Source organism: Pyrus communis, chromosome 5 (genome assembly GCF_963583255.1).
Source record: "Pyrus communis chromosome 5, drPyrComm1.1, whole genome shotgun sequence".
Taxonomy (NCBI): Eukaryota; Viridiplantae; Streptophyta; class Magnoliopsida; order Rosales; family Rosaceae; genus Pyrus; species Pyrus communis.
In genome coordinates, this window is record NC_084807.1 from 25208986 (window position 1) to 25227577 (window position 18592).

General features: G+C 37.2%; 4 protein-coding genes across 4 annotated transcripts; 3 read left to right on the forward strand and 1 right to left on the reverse strand.

Moving 5' to 3' along the window:
- Window positions 1-3472: 3472 nt before the first annotated feature.
- LOC137735456 (chalcone isomerase-like protein 2) lies at window positions 3473-5128 on the reverse strand. The gene is made up of 5 exons (XM_068474881.1): window positions 4971-5128; window positions 4749-4832; window positions 4493-4648; window positions 4023-4249; window positions 3473-3755 (listed from the first exon to the last, which is right to left on the reverse strand). Coding segments are annotated over exons 1-5 (630 nt in total). The 5' UTR covers window positions 4972-5128; the 3' UTR covers window positions 3473-3593.
- A 2319-nt stretch (window positions 5129-7447) lies between these two features.
- Window positions 7448-9784, forward strand: LOC137734479 (taxadiene 5-alpha hydroxylase-like). Its single transcript, XM_068473740.1, has 3 exons — window positions 7448-7939; window positions 8289-8751; window positions 9582-9784. Exons 1-3 carry the CDS (start codon window positions 7448-7450, stop codon window positions 9782-9784), a joined length of 1158 nt encoding a protein of 385 aa, XP_068329841.1.
- A 2068-nt stretch (window positions 9785-11852) lies between these two features.
- Window positions 11853-13092, forward strand: LOC137734826 (uncharacterized). Its single transcript, XM_068474116.1, has one exon. The coding sequence runs from the start codon at window positions 12102-12104 to the stop codon at window positions 12825-12827; it is 726 nt and encodes a 241-aa protein (XP_068330217.1). The 5' UTR covers window positions 11853-12101; the 3' UTR covers window positions 12828-13092.
- A 1779-nt stretch (window positions 13093-14871) lies between these two features.
- Window positions 14872-18386, forward strand: LOC137734864 (uncharacterized). Its single transcript, XM_068474174.1, has 7 exons — window positions 14872-15324; window positions 15432-15537; window positions 15971-17026; window positions 17144-17206; window positions 17288-17508; window positions 17597-17715; window positions 17847-18386. Exons 1-7 carry the CDS (start codon window positions 15256-15258, stop codon window positions 17953-17955), a joined length of 1743 nt encoding a protein of 580 aa, XP_068330275.1. The 5' UTR covers window positions 14872-15255; the 3' UTR covers window positions 17956-18386.
- Window positions 18387-18592: the final 206 nt, after the last annotated feature.

Below are 18592 nucleotides of genomic sequence, written 5' to 3' on the forward strand. Positions count from 1 at the left end.
TCAGATACTGTAATAATTGTATTCTCGTAAGGTTCTCTATTGTACAGGGGAGTGTCATATTATAATTAATAATTGATGTGGCAATCTAAGGTCTTATGTCAAATTTTGTGTTTCTCCAACCATATTTTCAAATATTATTTTTTTATTAACGAAGAGTTTTAAATGGTTGTATTTATTAAAAATAATTGTTGAAACAAAATTTTTATTTGATGAAATTTTAGTAAAATAAGGGATTCACCGTTAAACTAACACAAAATAAATTTAGCATTGATGTCAAATTTAATTTCTAATTACAAAGACTTCAAATCCAATCAGAAAATAACATTTCGGTTGGAAAGATTTTTGAAACATGCATAGTGGCATCTCTGCCTAAGATTTGACAACACCTTCACAAATGCTCTAAGGGTGTAAATTCTATTCTTGGGCAAGTCCCATGAAAAGGTTTCCATTTCAAATCACAACCCAAATTTTATTTTTAGAACTGGTCTGGTGTTATTTATTCTATATTTCAATGTGATAAGTCTAGTGTTAGTCCTCCTCATGATGTTAAAAGACATCTCAAGTGTAAATCTCCCTTCTGAGCTTAGGAGGCTGAGCCTCCTAAGCAAAGCACACGGGGCGTTGGATTTTGATCCAACGGTTACAAACAGGGGTCCTTTAAAAGTTATAATAATTGTAGCTGTTAGATCAAAATCCAACAGCTCATATGTTTTGCTCAGGAGAAGATCCAAATCCGCTAATGAAAACGTATGCATGTTTCCTTAGCTGCATTTCCCTGTTTGATTTGATGGGCAATTGTATATGGAACACAAGGAAAAGGCATCATCATTTTTGTGCTCACAGAATGGAATCACAAACTCTCTCTTTTCCCCTCCTTTCTTCACCTTTTCTTGGCCCACAAGTCAGCAGTTCGATTCCTGCACTACCTCATTTCAAACCCTCGTTTTCAAGCAATGGGGAGTTGAGGGCATTTTCTTAAGCATCATTTTATCACTGGACCATCATCCCCTCTTCTTTCGAACCCGATTGATATCAAATATACCTATCTCCAAATATTACTTTACCCTTCCCCTCATGCGATATGTCTCATGTTGGGCCTGTTGTGGAGGACGTCAAAGCGTTAATGACTAGGATCTGGAGTTTTTCCTACTCATATGTGTCGCCAATCCTATAAGATTGTTCACTGCTTAGTTTGTACTACCCTCTTCAGCGTTTCACTTTGTTCATGGTTTGAGGAACCACCAGACCTCATTAGTGATCTTCTTCTTGAAGAGTGTATTGGTTTGTTTGGCTGATGTTTTCAGCCTTTTGTTGCATTGCTTTCATATATTGACTTGTTCTTTTAAGGAATGAAATTATCTACCCTTTCAATTGAAAAAATAAAAATAAAATAAATAAAGATTAATTTACTGCCAAGTCAATATTTGGTATTGAAACTCGAGGAACACTATTATGAAATACTGGTTACTTATTAGGTGTTTATATGCCATACATTGTTAAATTTAACGATAGAATGTCCTTAAATAATATAACAGAGTTAAGCAGGTGAATCAAAGTCACTTTAAAAACAATGTATATTATAGACTCGGGTTTCAATCCTTTGTGGCAATTTCTTTTAGGTGTGCACTAAAAGTGTGCAATACTATGTTTATGTGTAGTGATCCACTAGCCATATATGATTAGTACATTGAATAAAGGACATGAAACGTACCGATAAGGTACATATAAAGCTCGTCACGTATGACCAATTGGATCCTTGTTCGTATGGTAGTGGACTTAGTGAGTTGTGTTGTCATGGACGATTTGTATTCTTTTATTTAGGAAGAGGGAATTGGTGAGAATGCGTATTTTTACAAGATTTTTTTGATCAAAATGGTTTCAGGTTTATCCACCATCAATTATTTTGGATTTTCTGTAATAAAAAAAAAATTATTAAATAAAATAAATGAAAATAATACTCTATTTTTGTCAAATCATTTTAGCTCATTACTTAATAAATCGAGGTTATTTTTGTCATTTTGATCATTATTTAACTAATTTTTTACGAAATGACCAAAATGATTAATGGTAGACAAACTCAGGTACTACTTTTATTGGTTTCAAACATTAGAGACCAAAGTGAATAATTATATCAATCTCACGCACCATTTTGGCTAAAAAGCCTTTTTAGAAATAAGTTTATAAATTACTTGTTTTAATTTTGAAATTTATATTAGGAATTTATGTTGTCACTTTAGACCAATTCTATTTTCTGGTCCGATCGTATTAGGAATTGGCAGGAGGTGGCTTATCTTTTGCATGTAGTTGCATGACTACGAGGTGTTCCATTAAGTTCCAGGAGGATCCTTTAATCACATCCATCGATCACACATCGTGCGGTTAAAAATTATTGTAATTTTTTTATTATTTAAAATTGAATATAAACAGTACTTGACAAAAACTAACCGCACAAGGTACGATGAACGGATGTAATTGAAGGATCCGGCGAGGATCCTCACTCCATTAAGTTTAGTTTCTATCTTCCTAGCTTTAGTGCCTCATGAACCTACCAATTAGAGACAACCTAGTTTTGCTGGCACCTTACTACTATGGGACAATACTTGTATTCACTGGGATGTGCTCAATTTACTTACTATCCGATAATGAATTAAACTTGTCATTAGTATTGTGATATAGTGATATTGTTCTACATTCGTAGGTGGAAGACTGGAAAGTATCAAGTTTGCCTTTGAACATCGAGTTTAATACCTAATTATCGTTGACTCTTGGCTTTAGCCAATCATCCTTCACAATTATTGTATAAAAAAAAAACAAAAAAAATTAATTCTTGGGCTCACGTGTCGGACTTGGTCCAAGGTCCAACTCGGCCCGTATAAGGCAGGTGGGACTGAGACTTTGAAACTGAAGTCGGCTCGGCCCAAATTAGTCCAACTCAAAGCCGACCCGAACATGGATTTAGGCCCAGAAGCCCGGCCCATTTCCTAATCAACAATGTTATATTCATATAAGTTATCATATTAGTCGACCTCTATAAGCAAGATGATCAACAATGTGCTACCAATAAGTTTTCTTGATATTAATCATCAGCTTTTAAGAGGTTTGAGGGCAATCAAAGGATGGAGTAGTCATTTTTAATGGTGAAGATCTTGTTCTCCTTCACGAGAGAGACTTACCTATATTAGGTACGTTACTGTGACAATATTTCAAACTAATAACTCATTTTCATGTATGATTTTTATGAATTGAGATCTCTTCTAGATCTCACACTCCGAAGCCCACAAATCAGGCAATCCGAAGCATTCAAAAGAGAGAGAGATTGTGTGTTAGGTGAGCCAGTTAGATGACTAACGAGAATTGCAAAACTTAAATTGAACGGTCCGGATTGCTTGGTTCGGAGGTTCCAGAGTATGAGATCCGGAGAGGATCTCAATCCATTTTCCATAAGCAAAAGACATTTGAACAGCCAGAACTCTACATATAATTGATTTTATTACATAAAACAGCACAAGAAACAGCAGGTTTTTCCACTTCACAAACTTCAAAAAGTGCCCTGCAATTGCAAATCCCCAGAACTACAGATTCAGTTAGTCTACTCACTTGGTCAACTCAGCCGAGAGAGCGTTGGCCAAGGAGGAGATGGTCGAAGGAGACACCCCTCTCGTCCCTCCCAAATACCATTTCTTGATATTCTCCACCACATTTGCATTCTCCACTTTGATCTTCGACTCTTCCTTCCCTTCAGTGCTAAACGCAATCTGCATCCACACAAAAGTACCAAGTACAAATTAAACAACAGTTAGGAACAATTTTTAACCACCGCAATCTATATCGGGAGTTTTAACGAAATACTTCCGGTGTTGTTCACTTTTAACGAAAAAAGACATTTTTACCTTTTCTAGTACTATTCACTTACACCTTTATTGATCATTTTTTATTAAAACTAAAGATTTTGAGAGCTGTTTGTTAGTTTTCATGTATCATATATTATTTTGTCAAGTTTCCGATGTAAGATGATTCTGTACCTCAGCAGTGTTAGAAGTTGCAGGAAAATGGAATGTGATGACGGAGTCCTTCTTGAAGTACTTTGATTGGAAGAACTCAACAACTTTCTCCAAGGCTTCCTCCTCCTCTTCCTCATATTTGTCATCAGCTGCCAATCTGTCCCTCACTGCACTCTCAAGCTGCACTCCATATTGTGACCCTTTGATCTCCTTGATCACCACAATCCTAATGAATTTCTCGACAGGAGCTACATGCAATGCACAGTTCGATCAAGGGACGAATTGGGTTGACTTAAAACTCGACAGATATTTTAAACTACTCTAATTTAGAGCGGCATGACACACTACCCTAACCGACCAGCATGACAGATATTTTAAACTACTCTAATTTAGAGCAGCATGGCACACTACCTTGACCAACTGGCACGACACACGTTTATCAAATTGGCATCAGCCAAATTAATTATGAAAACTAAAGATTGAAACTTTACCAGAAACAAGAGCATCAAAGAAGTCATCATCTTCTGCGAGTTCACTTGCCTTCTTGGCCTTCCATTGTTGAAGATGTGAAACAATTTCAGCATCCAGGTAAACCCCAATTGCTGTGAACTTAATTTGAAGAAAGTGAATCTCTATGTCGGTAATTCCTGCAAAAATCCCAATTTACCCATCAGTAATTTTTTGATTTACTTAACTTAATAAACCCAGATATGTAATTAATTAGCATGTATAAGATGAAGGCCTTACCTTGACCCAGCAGAGATAAAGGCTTGGTGGTTGTGATCTGAGGAGGAAAAGGGACCTCATCCACCATTACAACTTCAGTGCCCACTGCAAAACGCAAAGATTAAAAATTTAGTCATGAAAGATCCAAAAAAAATATATAAAAAATAAATTAAAAATAAATGGGATAATAAGCATTAAAGGGGGTATGATTAGCAATTTAGCAGAGAGGCAGGGAGCTCTTACTCTTACTGGCTTTGTGATTTGGGGGTATGATTAGCAGGAAGCTGGGGAGATGGAGGGAGGATGTGGAAATGTTTGTCTGAAAAAACAATGAGATTGCATGTAACTGATGTTTGAAGGCTGTATATATCTTGGGGTGTGAGATTTTCAGCTGACAATTGCCTTCAAGTCTTGGCCAAGTGGTAGGTGTTACTTTTGTGGAGGTTGTTAAAGCTTGTGATCACATCTCACCTTCTCCAACTTAACTTTGCAATTGAGAAAATGATGGTGTCATCCGCGTTTTTATTTTACTTCTCACACACAAGTTTTAATTTTCAATTATCGGATTGAATAAATGGAAAAAATAATAATAATAATGGACAAAAATTAACAAAGATGTGTAGAAAGTGAAAAACAGTGTGTAGATAACACTACCCTTGTAAAAATTTCCATGTCGACTCCAAATTTGATTAGAAATTTAGATAATTTAGGATCTTTTGTATGGTAGTGGAATACGAACATGTGACATAACCAATTCACTCGTATTAAAACACATAAATTGCTTATTTATGTTATACGTCAAAGCAAATCTAATAGTTATACTTTATGATTCTGTTTGGTATTATATGACAAACTTTCCATGATTCGGATTACTTATGACAATAAATGAGCATGCAATGAGCTGGTAAGAAGCTTGCATCTAAGCTGGTTAAAAACATTCATCTTCGTACCCTATGTTCCGAGTTCGTATCCCCCTCTACTTTTATACTTTTAAAAGAAGACATAAAATGAGTTCAAACTATTCAAAATGTACTTGATGAGAAATGGATCGTGAGAATTATCATCCCAAATTCCATAGCATGCTTGGAAACATTAACACAAAGAGTGTGTCACTTGGTTTGCAAGGTACCAAGATAGCCACTTTTCATAGTCCATATTCTTTTCCAAAATTTGCTAACAAGTCCTCAATATTTACTACCTTTTCAATTAAGAATTTAGTTGGAGGGCCTCCAGCGACCCACGTGTGCAACAGTTCAAGTTTTACGTCCACCGTTCCTTCTACTTACCCGTCCTTATGAATCAACATCATATATACCCGTCCACCTTCCTGGGAACAGAAGGGGCAAATAGGATATAAAATATATTTGGTTTCGTCTGGAAGTATTTTAAAATAATTAAAAGTTTTTTTGATGAAAATATTTTTGCAACCGATTTTTAGTAAAAACGTAAATGAATTCTGAAACAACATTTGAAGTGCTTCCTGAAAGAAGCACATAACTTCTCTAAAAATGTTTTCTATCATTTTAAAAGTACTTTCAAACGTACCCTTTATTTTATTTTTTATTTTTATTTTTTTGGACACGGATTAGAATTTGATTTTTTTTTTCCATGCACCTACGACCTACCAACTGCAACAATATTGTTGGGTGCGATTTTATGGTAGCCCACGCTTCAAGATAAATGTTTCCGCATTGGGCCCATCCTTAGGGCTAGTTTGGTATCCCAAACTAACCCTTCGATAGGCCTCCACATTGTTACAGAAGCCCAATAGCATTGCCAAATGGCGGGCTGATTCGGCTGATCCCTAACAATACCAACGAAGCAACTTATTTGGAGTGAAAAATTCAGACACGATATGTTATAAGAATTGAAATTACCTGATTATAAAATGATTATCTGACTAAGGATTAGATTGAGTTTACTTAAATTTTATTAAAAGTAGCTTCTTAAAAAAGTTGGGCTCTTAATTGTATTTGGTAAATTAAAAAAAAATGTTCTTTTTTTTTTCTTTTCAAATTCATGAGTCTAAAACAGTAGAAAGCATAAGCAGTTCTACGTATGCTTCTAATAAAAACGATTTTTTTTAAGAGGGAGGTGAACAACACCAGTTAATAAAACTTTCACATTGATAATCCTACCCTCATCATTTTTTGCTAAAAGCACTTTTACCAAACACTTACCTGTTTTTTTTTACAGCTGTTTATTCTCACAGCAAAACATAAACAATTTTGAAAAAAAACACAGTAACCCCAATCTAGTCCTAACTCTATGAAAACAATATTAATATTGTTTAACATGATTTCAAATGTACATGATCAAACGTTGTTTTCACCAATGATCATCGGTGATGTAAACAAAGTAGTGCCATATGATCGTGAAAAGCATCATCGATGGCAGACAAGAGAAATGGACAATATTATTGGATCATTTGCATTGGTATCTCTGGCCAAAGCATGAGATTTCCAACTTTATTCCTTGGCAAATTTACGTACAATACAAGCAAAAGGCTCTTTTAGTTTCTATCTTTTATGCTTGGACGACCTTCTCATATATTAACATGCACATTTGTGCTTATTAAAAATTCAACCTTAACGCAACTTACTTGGAGCGTAGTGTTAAGCACTCTTAACTGCTTGAACTGCAAAGGTTTACGGAACTAATTAGCCCTATATATTCCATCATGTACTTAACCATCTTCTTCAATTCAGTAAACATTAATAATGGAACTCTCTTTATTACAATTTATGACAGTTTCAGCATTAACCCTAATAGCCATTTTTGCTGGATATTTCAAGTTTAAAACTTCATCTTCTTCCCTGGGCAAGAAGCTTCCACCAGGGTCATTTGGTCTTCCTCTCATTGGTGAGTCCATAAGCTTCATTAGGGCACAAAACCAGGACAAAACTAGTGAGTGGATCCAAACCCGAATCCGCAAGCATGGACCCGTCTTCAAAACCTCACTCATGGGCTCCAAAACAGTGGTTTTAACTGGCCAAGCCGGAAACCGGTTTGTGTTCAGCGGAAGTGACAATGGTATTGCAGGCAACCAAGTCGCAACTGTAGCCAAGGTTTTGGGAAAGCACAGCATCTTTGAGCTTTCGGGGTCCAGGCACAAACTTGTCAGGAATGCACTGATGAGCTTCTTAAAACCAGAAAGCGTTCAGAGATTTGTGGGTGAAATCGATTCTCTAGTCCAAAAACAGTTGTTTCAGGTAACATATGTGTTAGCTAGCTTGATACACTATTTTGTTTAAAATTAACATAAAGGAATATTCAAACTCGAAACCTCTTTCAAAATAGATGCAATCAAACGCTAGTTAACTAGATATGCATTGTTGCTTCTAATTGCAACGTCATGGACTAACGCAGTTTGCTTGATTTTCTTTTAATTATTATTGCTAAGGAGAGGGGATAGAGTTCGAAACTATTATACAATATTAGGTAATGAATAGTTTCAAACCCAAGATGCATGACGGAAATACAACACCCTATTTATTAGATATTGGACAACATATATATGCACGCAATTTACTTAATAACTTTTGACTTATCATTACACAGGAGCTGGATGGCAAGGATCTGGCACAAATGGTGGGTTTGATGAAGAAAATAACATTCAAGGTGACTTGCAGTTTGTTTTTTGGATTACCAGAAGGGCCGGAGAAAGATGCATTGCTTGAAGATTTTACCATTGCCACCAAGGGTTTGTGGGCGATTCCACTGAACGTTCCGGGGACCATATTTTACAGAGCCATGCATGCACGTGCCAGGATATCACAGGTCCTCACAAAACTCATGCAAAATCGACAAAAAGAAGAGAATAGCAAGCCCTCCCAAATGAATGACATCATCTCTGTCTTCCTCCGTTTGCGAGATGAAGATGGTGAGTCTCTCCAAGAGGAGGAGATTCTTGACAATTTCATCACTCTGATATTTGCTAGTCATGACACCACCACAATTCTCCTCAGCCTTTTTATAAGACATCTTTCCACAGACCCCAAGACTCGTAGTGAGGTGCTTCAAGGTAATGCAAACTTTGCAATCTAATTAATTATTTCATGCATCATGAAATTACATATCAAATTAAATGCCCTTAACTACTTGAATTTTAAGCTAGAAATCAGTTGTCGAACAAAATTATAATAAACTGAGGATAACATGTGTTCCTTCGTGGGGGACTTACTTGTCCCCTACTTATGATCAACGGATTTTTACTATCCCAACATCATAATCGGAGCCGTTCATTCTCTTTATTATCTTCTAAAAATTATATCCTCCAAAAATCATTCAATTTGGAGATCGTTTTGTCATCCATACTTGTTAAATCAATCAACAGCTTTGGTAACAAGTAACATCATCATGATGAACCGTCTATTTGTTTTATGGATATGAATGACTAAAAAATCTCCAATTTGAATGATTTTTTGTGTATATGATTTTTAGATGATGATAAAGAGAATGAATAGTTCCAATTATGATGTGTGGACGATAAACGTTCGTTAATCTAAGTGGAGAGGGCAAGTAATTAAGTTCCCCCATGCGGAGGGACACAAGCATTATCCTTAAGCTGAATGATTTTTTGTTGTTGGAACTGAATGCTCTTAACTACATGAATTATTAAGCAATGACAAGTTGTTACATAATATTACAAATCAGGCAAAATTTTCTTAACTTACTAAACTATTAACATTATAAATCAGTTGCTATAAATCAATTGCCATATAATTACATATGAGGTTGAATACTCTTGACTACTTGATATAACTGGAGTACGACGGTTATCACTTATTTATAAATATTTGGCATGATCAAATAGGTTTAGTAATTTGATGTGCACGTTATATACCATGACAGAGCAAGAGGAAGTAGTGAAGGCTGTGGAAGCAAGGGATGATGGAAAGCTTAGATGGAGTGAAATCCAAATGATGAAGCACACATGGAGAGTGGGCCAAGAGCTCATGAGATTGAACCCTCCAGTTTTCGGCAACTTCAAATGTGCTTCCAGAGACACATCCTTTGATGGCTTTGATATCCCCAAGGGATGGAAGGTACTATAAAAGAGCTAAGAACTTCGTTGATATATATCATATGTGATATATCGTCTCGTATCAGTTTTGAACTCAGAACTTCGTCGAACAAAAGTTTATCGCACGTTATGATCCCAGGTTTTTTGGGTGGCATCTGCAACACACATGGACGACAAGATATTTGAAGATCCAAACAAGTTTGATCCATCACGATTCGCGAGTTCATCAAAATCATCATATCCACCGTACACGTACATTCCATTTGGCGCAGGTCCACGGATATGCCCCGGGCTAGAATTTGCAAGAATTGAAGTGTTGCTCATCATTCATCATCTAACTAAGAATTATTCTTGGACACCAATGATCAAGGACGAACCCATAAGACGTGAACCACTGCCCTACCCAGCCATGGGACTTCCAGTTAAGCTTCATAAAAAATAACCATATAGAGTTCCGAGCCAAAAGACGCAACCTTAAGAGTCAAGTGATTAAGAGAATTCACTTTTAACTTATCACACGTCATTTTTTATCTTATCACACACTCCTATCTATTTATGAACATCAAGTTAAATGAGTCAGAAGTAAACTGCAAACATAATTAAATAAAAGTGTGTTGAAGGATAAAAAGAATGTATTTATCGTTTCCCTTTTTTATATATAAAAGGCATCATGCATGTGTTAATGCCATAATTTAGAGCTTTGATTTGTGCAAAGTCTTAGTCAATAGTCCATCATATGGGTCTTATTTGAGGGGATTGACCAAGTAAGCACCCACCCACATGCGGCCTTCCTTCAAGTGTCAACTTTCAACTACTATATCAATATTAGAGTACTGTTTTTAATTTTGTCATGATTTTCTTGTGTTGTAATTATTTAACGTATGGGGACTTTATATGTCATGTCCAAAATCAAGATATTAAAGAGGTAGACACACAACGTGATGCAATCACTAGAATATACGTTGTTACTTTCGTAATTTAATAACTTCCAACCTACGTTATATATACGTTATATATCGTTACGATTAAATTAGAATTCAGCGATAGATCAAACTAAGAGATTGAATTTTCTTTATCAAACATGTTGAACCATAAGCTACTTTTCAGATGAATTTTTTAGTATCCTTGTTAAATTGTCACAGTGTTACATCTTTCAATGATAGAAAACGTATACGAAGAAAGAGTTGGGTTCCACTTTAAAATCAATTAGCAATATAAGGAGTAATCAAATCTCTTATAAGCTCATATAGGTCCCACCTTTCATCAACGGGGGATTCATATCAACCGTGTAAACTCATCATTTATATATATCACAACATATATGGACTCGTTTAGATGTGATTTTCAAATGACCGAAACTAGTTTTAGCAAAAATATTTTTGAATTTTAAAAACACTTTAAGTATTTTTTTAATAAGCACTTTTTTTTATTTTTTTTCTCCAGAATCTACTTAAATTTTTATTACAAATTAGTTCAAAAAAATATTTTTACCGTAAGAACTTCAATCATTTTAAAAACGGTTTAAAGTGAGTTCTATATTAGTAACAACATGCGACAAATACAACTTAACACTACGAAGCCTAACATATGCTATGACGGAGACACCCAATGATCCCAATTTAATGGGACACGACCTTAAATTAGCCATAGAAATATGTTGGGGTCGTACGGTCTGAGGCCAATGGAAAAAGCACAGGCCCCGTAATTCCAGGTGGATTTATTCTGTCTACGTGGATATATAAATCCCAAGAGCTACGCCAACGTGTCAATTCTCTCTGGATTCATTGGCCGAGCTTTCCACGGAGAGGATGTCCGGACTGTGCCAGCGTCCGAACTCCATGCACTTTCAACGCGCCACGTCTTCCCAGTCGCCAGGTGGGACCCTTCCACTCCACCCTTTTATTACAAAAAGGTCCAGCACCCTTGATCTGACAAGAAGTCATCACAGCCAACGGCCCAGATCAAAAGAATGCGGTCCACGCCAAGAATTCAAACCCCGCGTCCACGTGCACCGCGCGGGGACGGAGCATCCGAGCACGCGCCCGCTCATGCCGAACGAAATACCATTGGGAAATTCCGAATCGTCCCCCTTTTAACCGACTCTCCCGACTCTTTTGAGTCCAATCCGGACTCGGAAACGTGAAAATTATTTTCCAAACGTCAGTTTTGGATTTGGAATCCAACTTCGCCGCTCTTGGCCGCGTATATAAGAGAAACAGCTCGAGCTTCCACCATAGCAACAACCTGACTCGGATTCAAAGACGTCGGCGGCAAGAAAACGTTTTGGAAAACGTTTTCAGAAAACACTGGTTTTTGATCGGACGACGCAGTTTCTTCTGTGATTGCGAATGGCATCGGTTGGAATCCAATTCGGAGGAAATAACAGCGCCGTTCTTGATCACCGCCGTCAGAACGGTCTTTGCGTTTGCAGCCCTTCTTCCAATCGGAGCGTGTCGATGATCCGTGGATCCCGGGGGAAAAGAGGAAATTCGGTAGTGGCCATGGCGCGGGTGGGATTGGAGGCGGTGGGGCGGGAGCGAAGGGGCGGCGGTGGAAAAGAGAGCGAGGCTGCGGCGACTGCGTATGAGAAGTTGGACGCGTGGATGAGGGAGTCGGTGGTGGAGATAGTCCAGAATCTCCGGGAGGCGCCGCTGTTGGTCAATGTGTACGGGAGGAGTAGTACGGACGGTAGGCCGAGGCTGGAGACGGAGAAGCGGGTGGAGGAGGAGAATTGGGACGGGCTCAGACGTAAATGGGAGGCGGGAGTGGCGCCATTTCCCGACGGCGTTATCTTCGTCGAAGAACTGGACGACAATGATAACGGTGGCGGTGAGGGTAACGGTAAAGATGACGGAGGGGATGCGATCACGAAGGCGTGGGGGTTAGTGGTGCAGGGGAAGGGGAAGGAGAGTGGGCCCGCCTGTTACTTGTTGAAGACGAGTAAAGTGAATAACGGGTCGGGCTTCGGGCTCGGTATGGGCTTGGGCTGCACCCATTTCTGTTTGGTTCCGGTGAGCAGTTTCAGGGAGAAGGCCCAATCGCAGCTGAAGAATTGTTGGTTGTTGCAGGCCTAGGCCCAATAATGCTAATTCACATCCTCTCCAACTCATTTGTAAATTTATACCAAATTGATTGATCTCCTCCTAGAAGAAAGCAAGAAAAAAGGGATAATAATTCATTTAAGTTGAATCATTTAGTTCATGATTTATAATTGTACAACTTATCAAGAAGAGGGAAGCAATTTACTAGAATCTCGTTTTATTTTTTTGTTTGTTTATAAGTTTTAATTATATTTGAATTTACGGGTTTATTCAATTAAGATTTAGGTTTTTCGTATTACTTTTTCTGAAGTGGCACTTTGATCTTTTTTTAAGTTTTGTTCTTCACCTAAGATGCTAAATTAAACTATTCAAAGTTGACAACAACTATATTTGTTGCCCATTCACGTTATGCTATGTAAAAATTGACATATCGGATATTTTGACATTTGCGTTGGAGATACTAAGCATTATTTGTGCTACAAGATTGGAATTATCTTACATTTGTGCAAGTGGTTTAAGGTCGACTAGACATGACCAATAGGATCCTCTCCGGATCCTTTTGGTGAGAATGTCAAGTATTGTTTGTCTTTAATTTTGTCAAGTACTATTTGTTTTTTAATTTTAGGGCAGTGACATTCCAAAAATTTCATTTGTACAAAGTATAGAGTGTAGAATGAAATTTTTGGAATGTCAATAACAAATTCTTAATTTTAAATAAAAATATTTAAAATAATTTCATACCGTACGATGTACGACGAATATATATGATTCCAAGATCCTCACAAAGAGAATCGGGATTCTGGACATGACTTGTGTTGTTTGTGACTTTACTTGCTGCAATTGGTGATGCGTTGTACTAATATTTGATAACTATGGAATGCTTTTGAGATATTGTGGATCATATCGCTAGCCCTTTCCCTTATCCGAACATTAATGCATTATTTTTTTTTACCAAAAAATAAAAAATATTATATTGTCTTTTCTTTGCGTGTTTATACAGATCTCTTGATTTTCCCGTAATCAACAATGTAATTTTTGCCATTATTTGTTGAACAACACATGTTTCTGTATAATTTTGGGTTTTAATTCTTGAGCTTGGGTGGTCAATTTGAATTTTTCGCAATCAATCAATTTTAGTATTTTGTACTTTATCAGTTTGGATTTTTGTATTTATTGATAATCCGGATAGAGAAGTTTCATCATGAAATGATGAATTATTGATCATTTTGTCTTGTATAAGGAATGATGAATTATTCTAAATTACTATAATTTTTTTGGGAGAAGATTCGAATTTGAGTTCAATTTGACAGATATACTGACTTTACCAACTGATCTAACTCACAAATATATTTGTTTTGAGAATTATTTAATACAGTCTAATTAAGGTTTCTAAATACACAATTTGAGGTAAAATTATAAAGTTGTGATGCAAATAGTCCTAATTATAAAGTTGTGATGCAAATAGTCCTAATTATATTCCACCGTGTTAAGTAGAATCATATCTACCAGGAGGCTAATTTCGTTGCGGATTCCATTGCTAATGTCAACCTATCCATTTCCAACATGCATGATGCACCTTTGGGATAGGTCTATCCTTCTTGTTGCTTCTCGTGCTTCGTTATTTGATTGTAATGACACTGGTTGTAGTAGATGTTTGTCTCTTTGAATGAAGTTTTATTCATTAAAGAAAAACCAAACATTACCCCAACACAAGATTACATGATTAATTATTGTGACCAGCTATCCATGCAACCAAATAATCCTCAATCTGAAACGCGTGGGGAAATCATGATGATTCCCCCTTTTGGGCCCAAACCAAATAGAGATCCCTTCGCTTCCAAAACCTTTTGTTTGAATTTGAAAACGCCCCACATTGTTTGTAGAAATTGATAATCTCTGGATCTCTTTCTCCTAATCCACTAAATTAGAAAATATGTGCTGTTAAAATTTGATCCAACAGCTATAAATAGGGGTTCCCTTTAAGTTATAGTAACTTTAGCCGTTAGAATCCCTATTTGTAACTGTTAAATCAAATTTCAACACAAGGATTCTTTGGTGGATTGTTGTTTTTCGTTGTTTAATCCTAAAAGCTTCGTCCCTAATCACAATTTAAAACAAACAACATTTGTGTCGCCGCAGTCAGCAGCGAGAGAGGGCGCGCTCTTCTCTGCAAAAATTCAAATTTGATAATTATCGAAATCGAATTAATAATAAAAATACCCACCAGAGATCTGTCCTCCTACGCGCCCCCAATCAAAAACCCTAACCCCACCAACCCCTCTTCCCTCCCAATCCGAATTTCTTGATTTCTCATCAGAAGAACGAAGACTGGTCGTTTTGGGATAAACCCTTTTTGTTTAGGGTTGGAAAGTTTTCAAATTTCGCGCCCATGTGATAAATTTTCCAGTTCTTGCAAAGGGGTCGGTCTGAAAGTTTCGTTTTTGAATTGGGTTCGAAGGTTATGGAGAATCCATGCGATTCGGGAAGAGTTTCGGACGGGTCGGCCCCGGTTCCCAGATTCGATTCAAAGGTTTTATTTTTATTTATTTTTTAATCCTGCGCTCAGTTAAAATTTTTAGAATTTATGTTCTCCGTTTGATTCATTTTATTGGGTTTTTAATATCTGGGTCGTTTTAGATTGCTGGGGAGAAGCGAATCAGTACTGAGATGGGACAAGAACGTGAGCTGGGTCCTCGCAAACGGGCGAAAATGCGAGATCTTATGACGGTGTCCCGGTCCGAAGGTAAGTTATTTTAAATTTTTTAAATTTCTTGTTGCTGTATCGATTTCCTTGGTGTTGAATGTTGTCTCCCTTTTCATGTATGTTTTTTTTTTTTTTTTTTAGCAAAAATTGGCGCTTAAAATGTTATTTCGTGAATCTATTAAGTTTTTATGTTTCGTGTGCTTTGATTGTGCTGTACAAATTGTTCAATTACAAGTAGTTGTGCAAATTGCACTCAGTTTACAGGTCAGAGTTTAATGCATTTGAAACCCAATGAAAGGTATTATTTATCTGAGATGTCCAAGGATTTAAGTTGTAAGTAGCTTCATTGGATTTGCATTTGGATTGTATTTGAAAATCATTTGTGAATTTGTTACTTCATGAGTTTGTTTTGGCTTGCGATTTGGAGTGGTTTTGGGGGTTCAGTGCTTAACTCTTACCCTTTATGCCACAGGAATTCATACCGATAATTCAACATTGTTGGAAAACATGGAATCAATTGATCAATTTCGATCTGCTGATGAAAAGATGTCTCAAGTTACCGAAGTTCCTATAACTTTGGGTGTTGATGCATCCCAAGCAGGAAAATCTTGGAGTAAAACATTGTCAGTACCAGTCAATCCTGCATCTACACTTGATCTCAATACTGATGCGTGCATTGCCAAAAGTAGGGTTCTGGACAACAGTCAGCAATGCACCGAGAGTTTTGAGAAGTCCACCTTGCTTAGGGATTGGAGTAAATGTGAAAAGGCGAAAGGTATTGGATTGGATCTCAACGCAGAAGATGTTACGATTTTAGAAAAGCAAGATCCATTTTATCCTTATAAAAGCACCAATTCCTTGAAGGCAAGAGCTGCCTCTGAATGTGGGAGTTGCACTGGCCCATTGGAAGAGAAAGATCCAATGAAAGTGTGGAAGGAGATGAAGCAAAATGGTTTCCTATCATCCACTCATGGAGGCATACCGGTGCCAAAACCGCGTCCTAAGAAGACTACAAAAGATGAGGTCAAGAAGAAGATGGAACTCGCAAAGAAGGAACAAGTGGACAGGTTTGCGAAAATTGCTGCTCCAAGTGGACTGCTCAATGACCTGAACCCTGGGATTATCAACCATGTCAGGAACAGAAAACAGGTTCGTTCAATAATAGAGTCGCTTGTAAAATTAGAAAGACTGGAGAATGACCGCCTGGGAAACAAGCAAACAAACAATCCAAAAAGTGGAACTAGTGAAATTTGCAACAGGAAGGACATTGAAAATATGAATGATTCCAGGATACATTTCTCTCACGAATATCAGCTTCCAGATACTGCCTATGATGGCAGGCAGCATACAAGAGGGGATGTTGAACAAACCACAATAGAGAGGCTTAGTGGTAAAAATCTTGTGTCACACTCCATTCCTGAAAGAGAGGAAGATTCTCTATCATTGAAGTTGGCGTCATCAATGCAGGCACCCGAGGATGACAGCCCATTGTCTAACGAGGAAACATCATCCTATCTCTCTATTAAAGGTCAGTTTTTTAACTCTTTATCTCGAATGTTTAGTACTATAAGTGATCTAAGTAGTTGTTAATCAATAATTAAGTGTTGTGATAGCTGATATTATTTATTTCCTCTTTCTTTTGCAGCTGCTACCATTGCTTCTCAGTGGTTGGGACTTATTCTTCTTGACGTCAGAGGACGTCTTGCAGGTAATGCTCTATCTGTAATATCAATAGTAGATCTTGTTGATGGGGCCTGTTTTTATAAGTAATTTATTTTGTAAACTGCAGCATTGCGACGCAGTAGGAAGAGAGTACGAGATGTTATAACTACAGATTTGCCATCATTGCTGGCAAAAGAATTTTCATCTGATCAGGAGAACGATCCTCAGATTGCGAAAAATTCTGCCTGTGGATTTTCCAGATGTGCTATTGCAGACATGCATCGAGCAAGATGGATTCCACTGTTTGAGCAAATGGATAAAGCACTTTCTGAAGAAGAGGAACAGCTTGTGAGTGTTAAAAAGAAACCTTGAATTCATTTCATTGTTTGTTTATCTCTCGCTTTTTCTTATAGAACATGCTGGTTTTAAATTTCAGGAAGGTTGGTCAAACCAAGTAAAAGAAATGCAGCTTCACTGTGACCAGGGCCTGCAACTTGTCCAATGGAACGCTGCTTCTGGCATTCAACATTTCGGAACATCTGAAAATAATTCCAGGTATACGTTTGCTTTCACAAATCTAAGTCGAGTTCTTCGAAAAATTGCTTAGAAGTTAGATTGTAACTCATGATTCTAAACTAAAGCAAATTTGGTTTTTCTCATCATTTATCTTTTTGTTTGTCTTGCAGACCACTGATATTGGATAACTCAGAGAGGGCACTAGCTGTTAGGGCTGCTGCAGCTTCAATTTACTCGACTTGCAACTTCCTGTTGTCGACAAATGTACCATGTTTCTGACCTTTGCTGTACTGCAGTTTTTCCTCCCTTCAATCTTTGTCTAATTTAGTTGATTAGGTTCGCGAGGCTATGTTCATCGAATATTTGGGTCTGTAACATTAGAATGGAGGTCGTATGTCATCTGCCGGCTGTTATCTAGAGTTGCAGAATACTGACGAGTCTTGAGATTTTTCGTTTCGTTTTCAGATTACGACTAGTTGTCTAATATCAGGTTATTTTGAATTCACTCCTTGTTGGCTGAATTCCGCATCAATCTGTAACATCTTACAGTTTGTTGCCAATGATATGAATTGTAAATCACAGGGGGTGCCCTTGCAGACGTTGATTAGCCCAATTGGCCAAAACAGTATGCTCGCCTGTTGCACCAAAGCTTGAAATCCCGTCCCCGTATTTGAGTACTTCCAAATTTCATTTACAAATAAGATGTAACAATACGATCAATTATACAACTTCGCTTGTTCAGATGCCCTTGTGCTTTAATTTCATGTCTCAAGTAATTTATTTCGCAGAGTTGGTCAGAAAAATCGTTAACTTGGTTGTTATGGAACTAAAGCCAAAAATAAGAAAAAGCCGAGATTCGAGCAAAAGATAGCCTAGTCAACGATTTTTCTAACCAATTTGACAGAACGAGGTAACA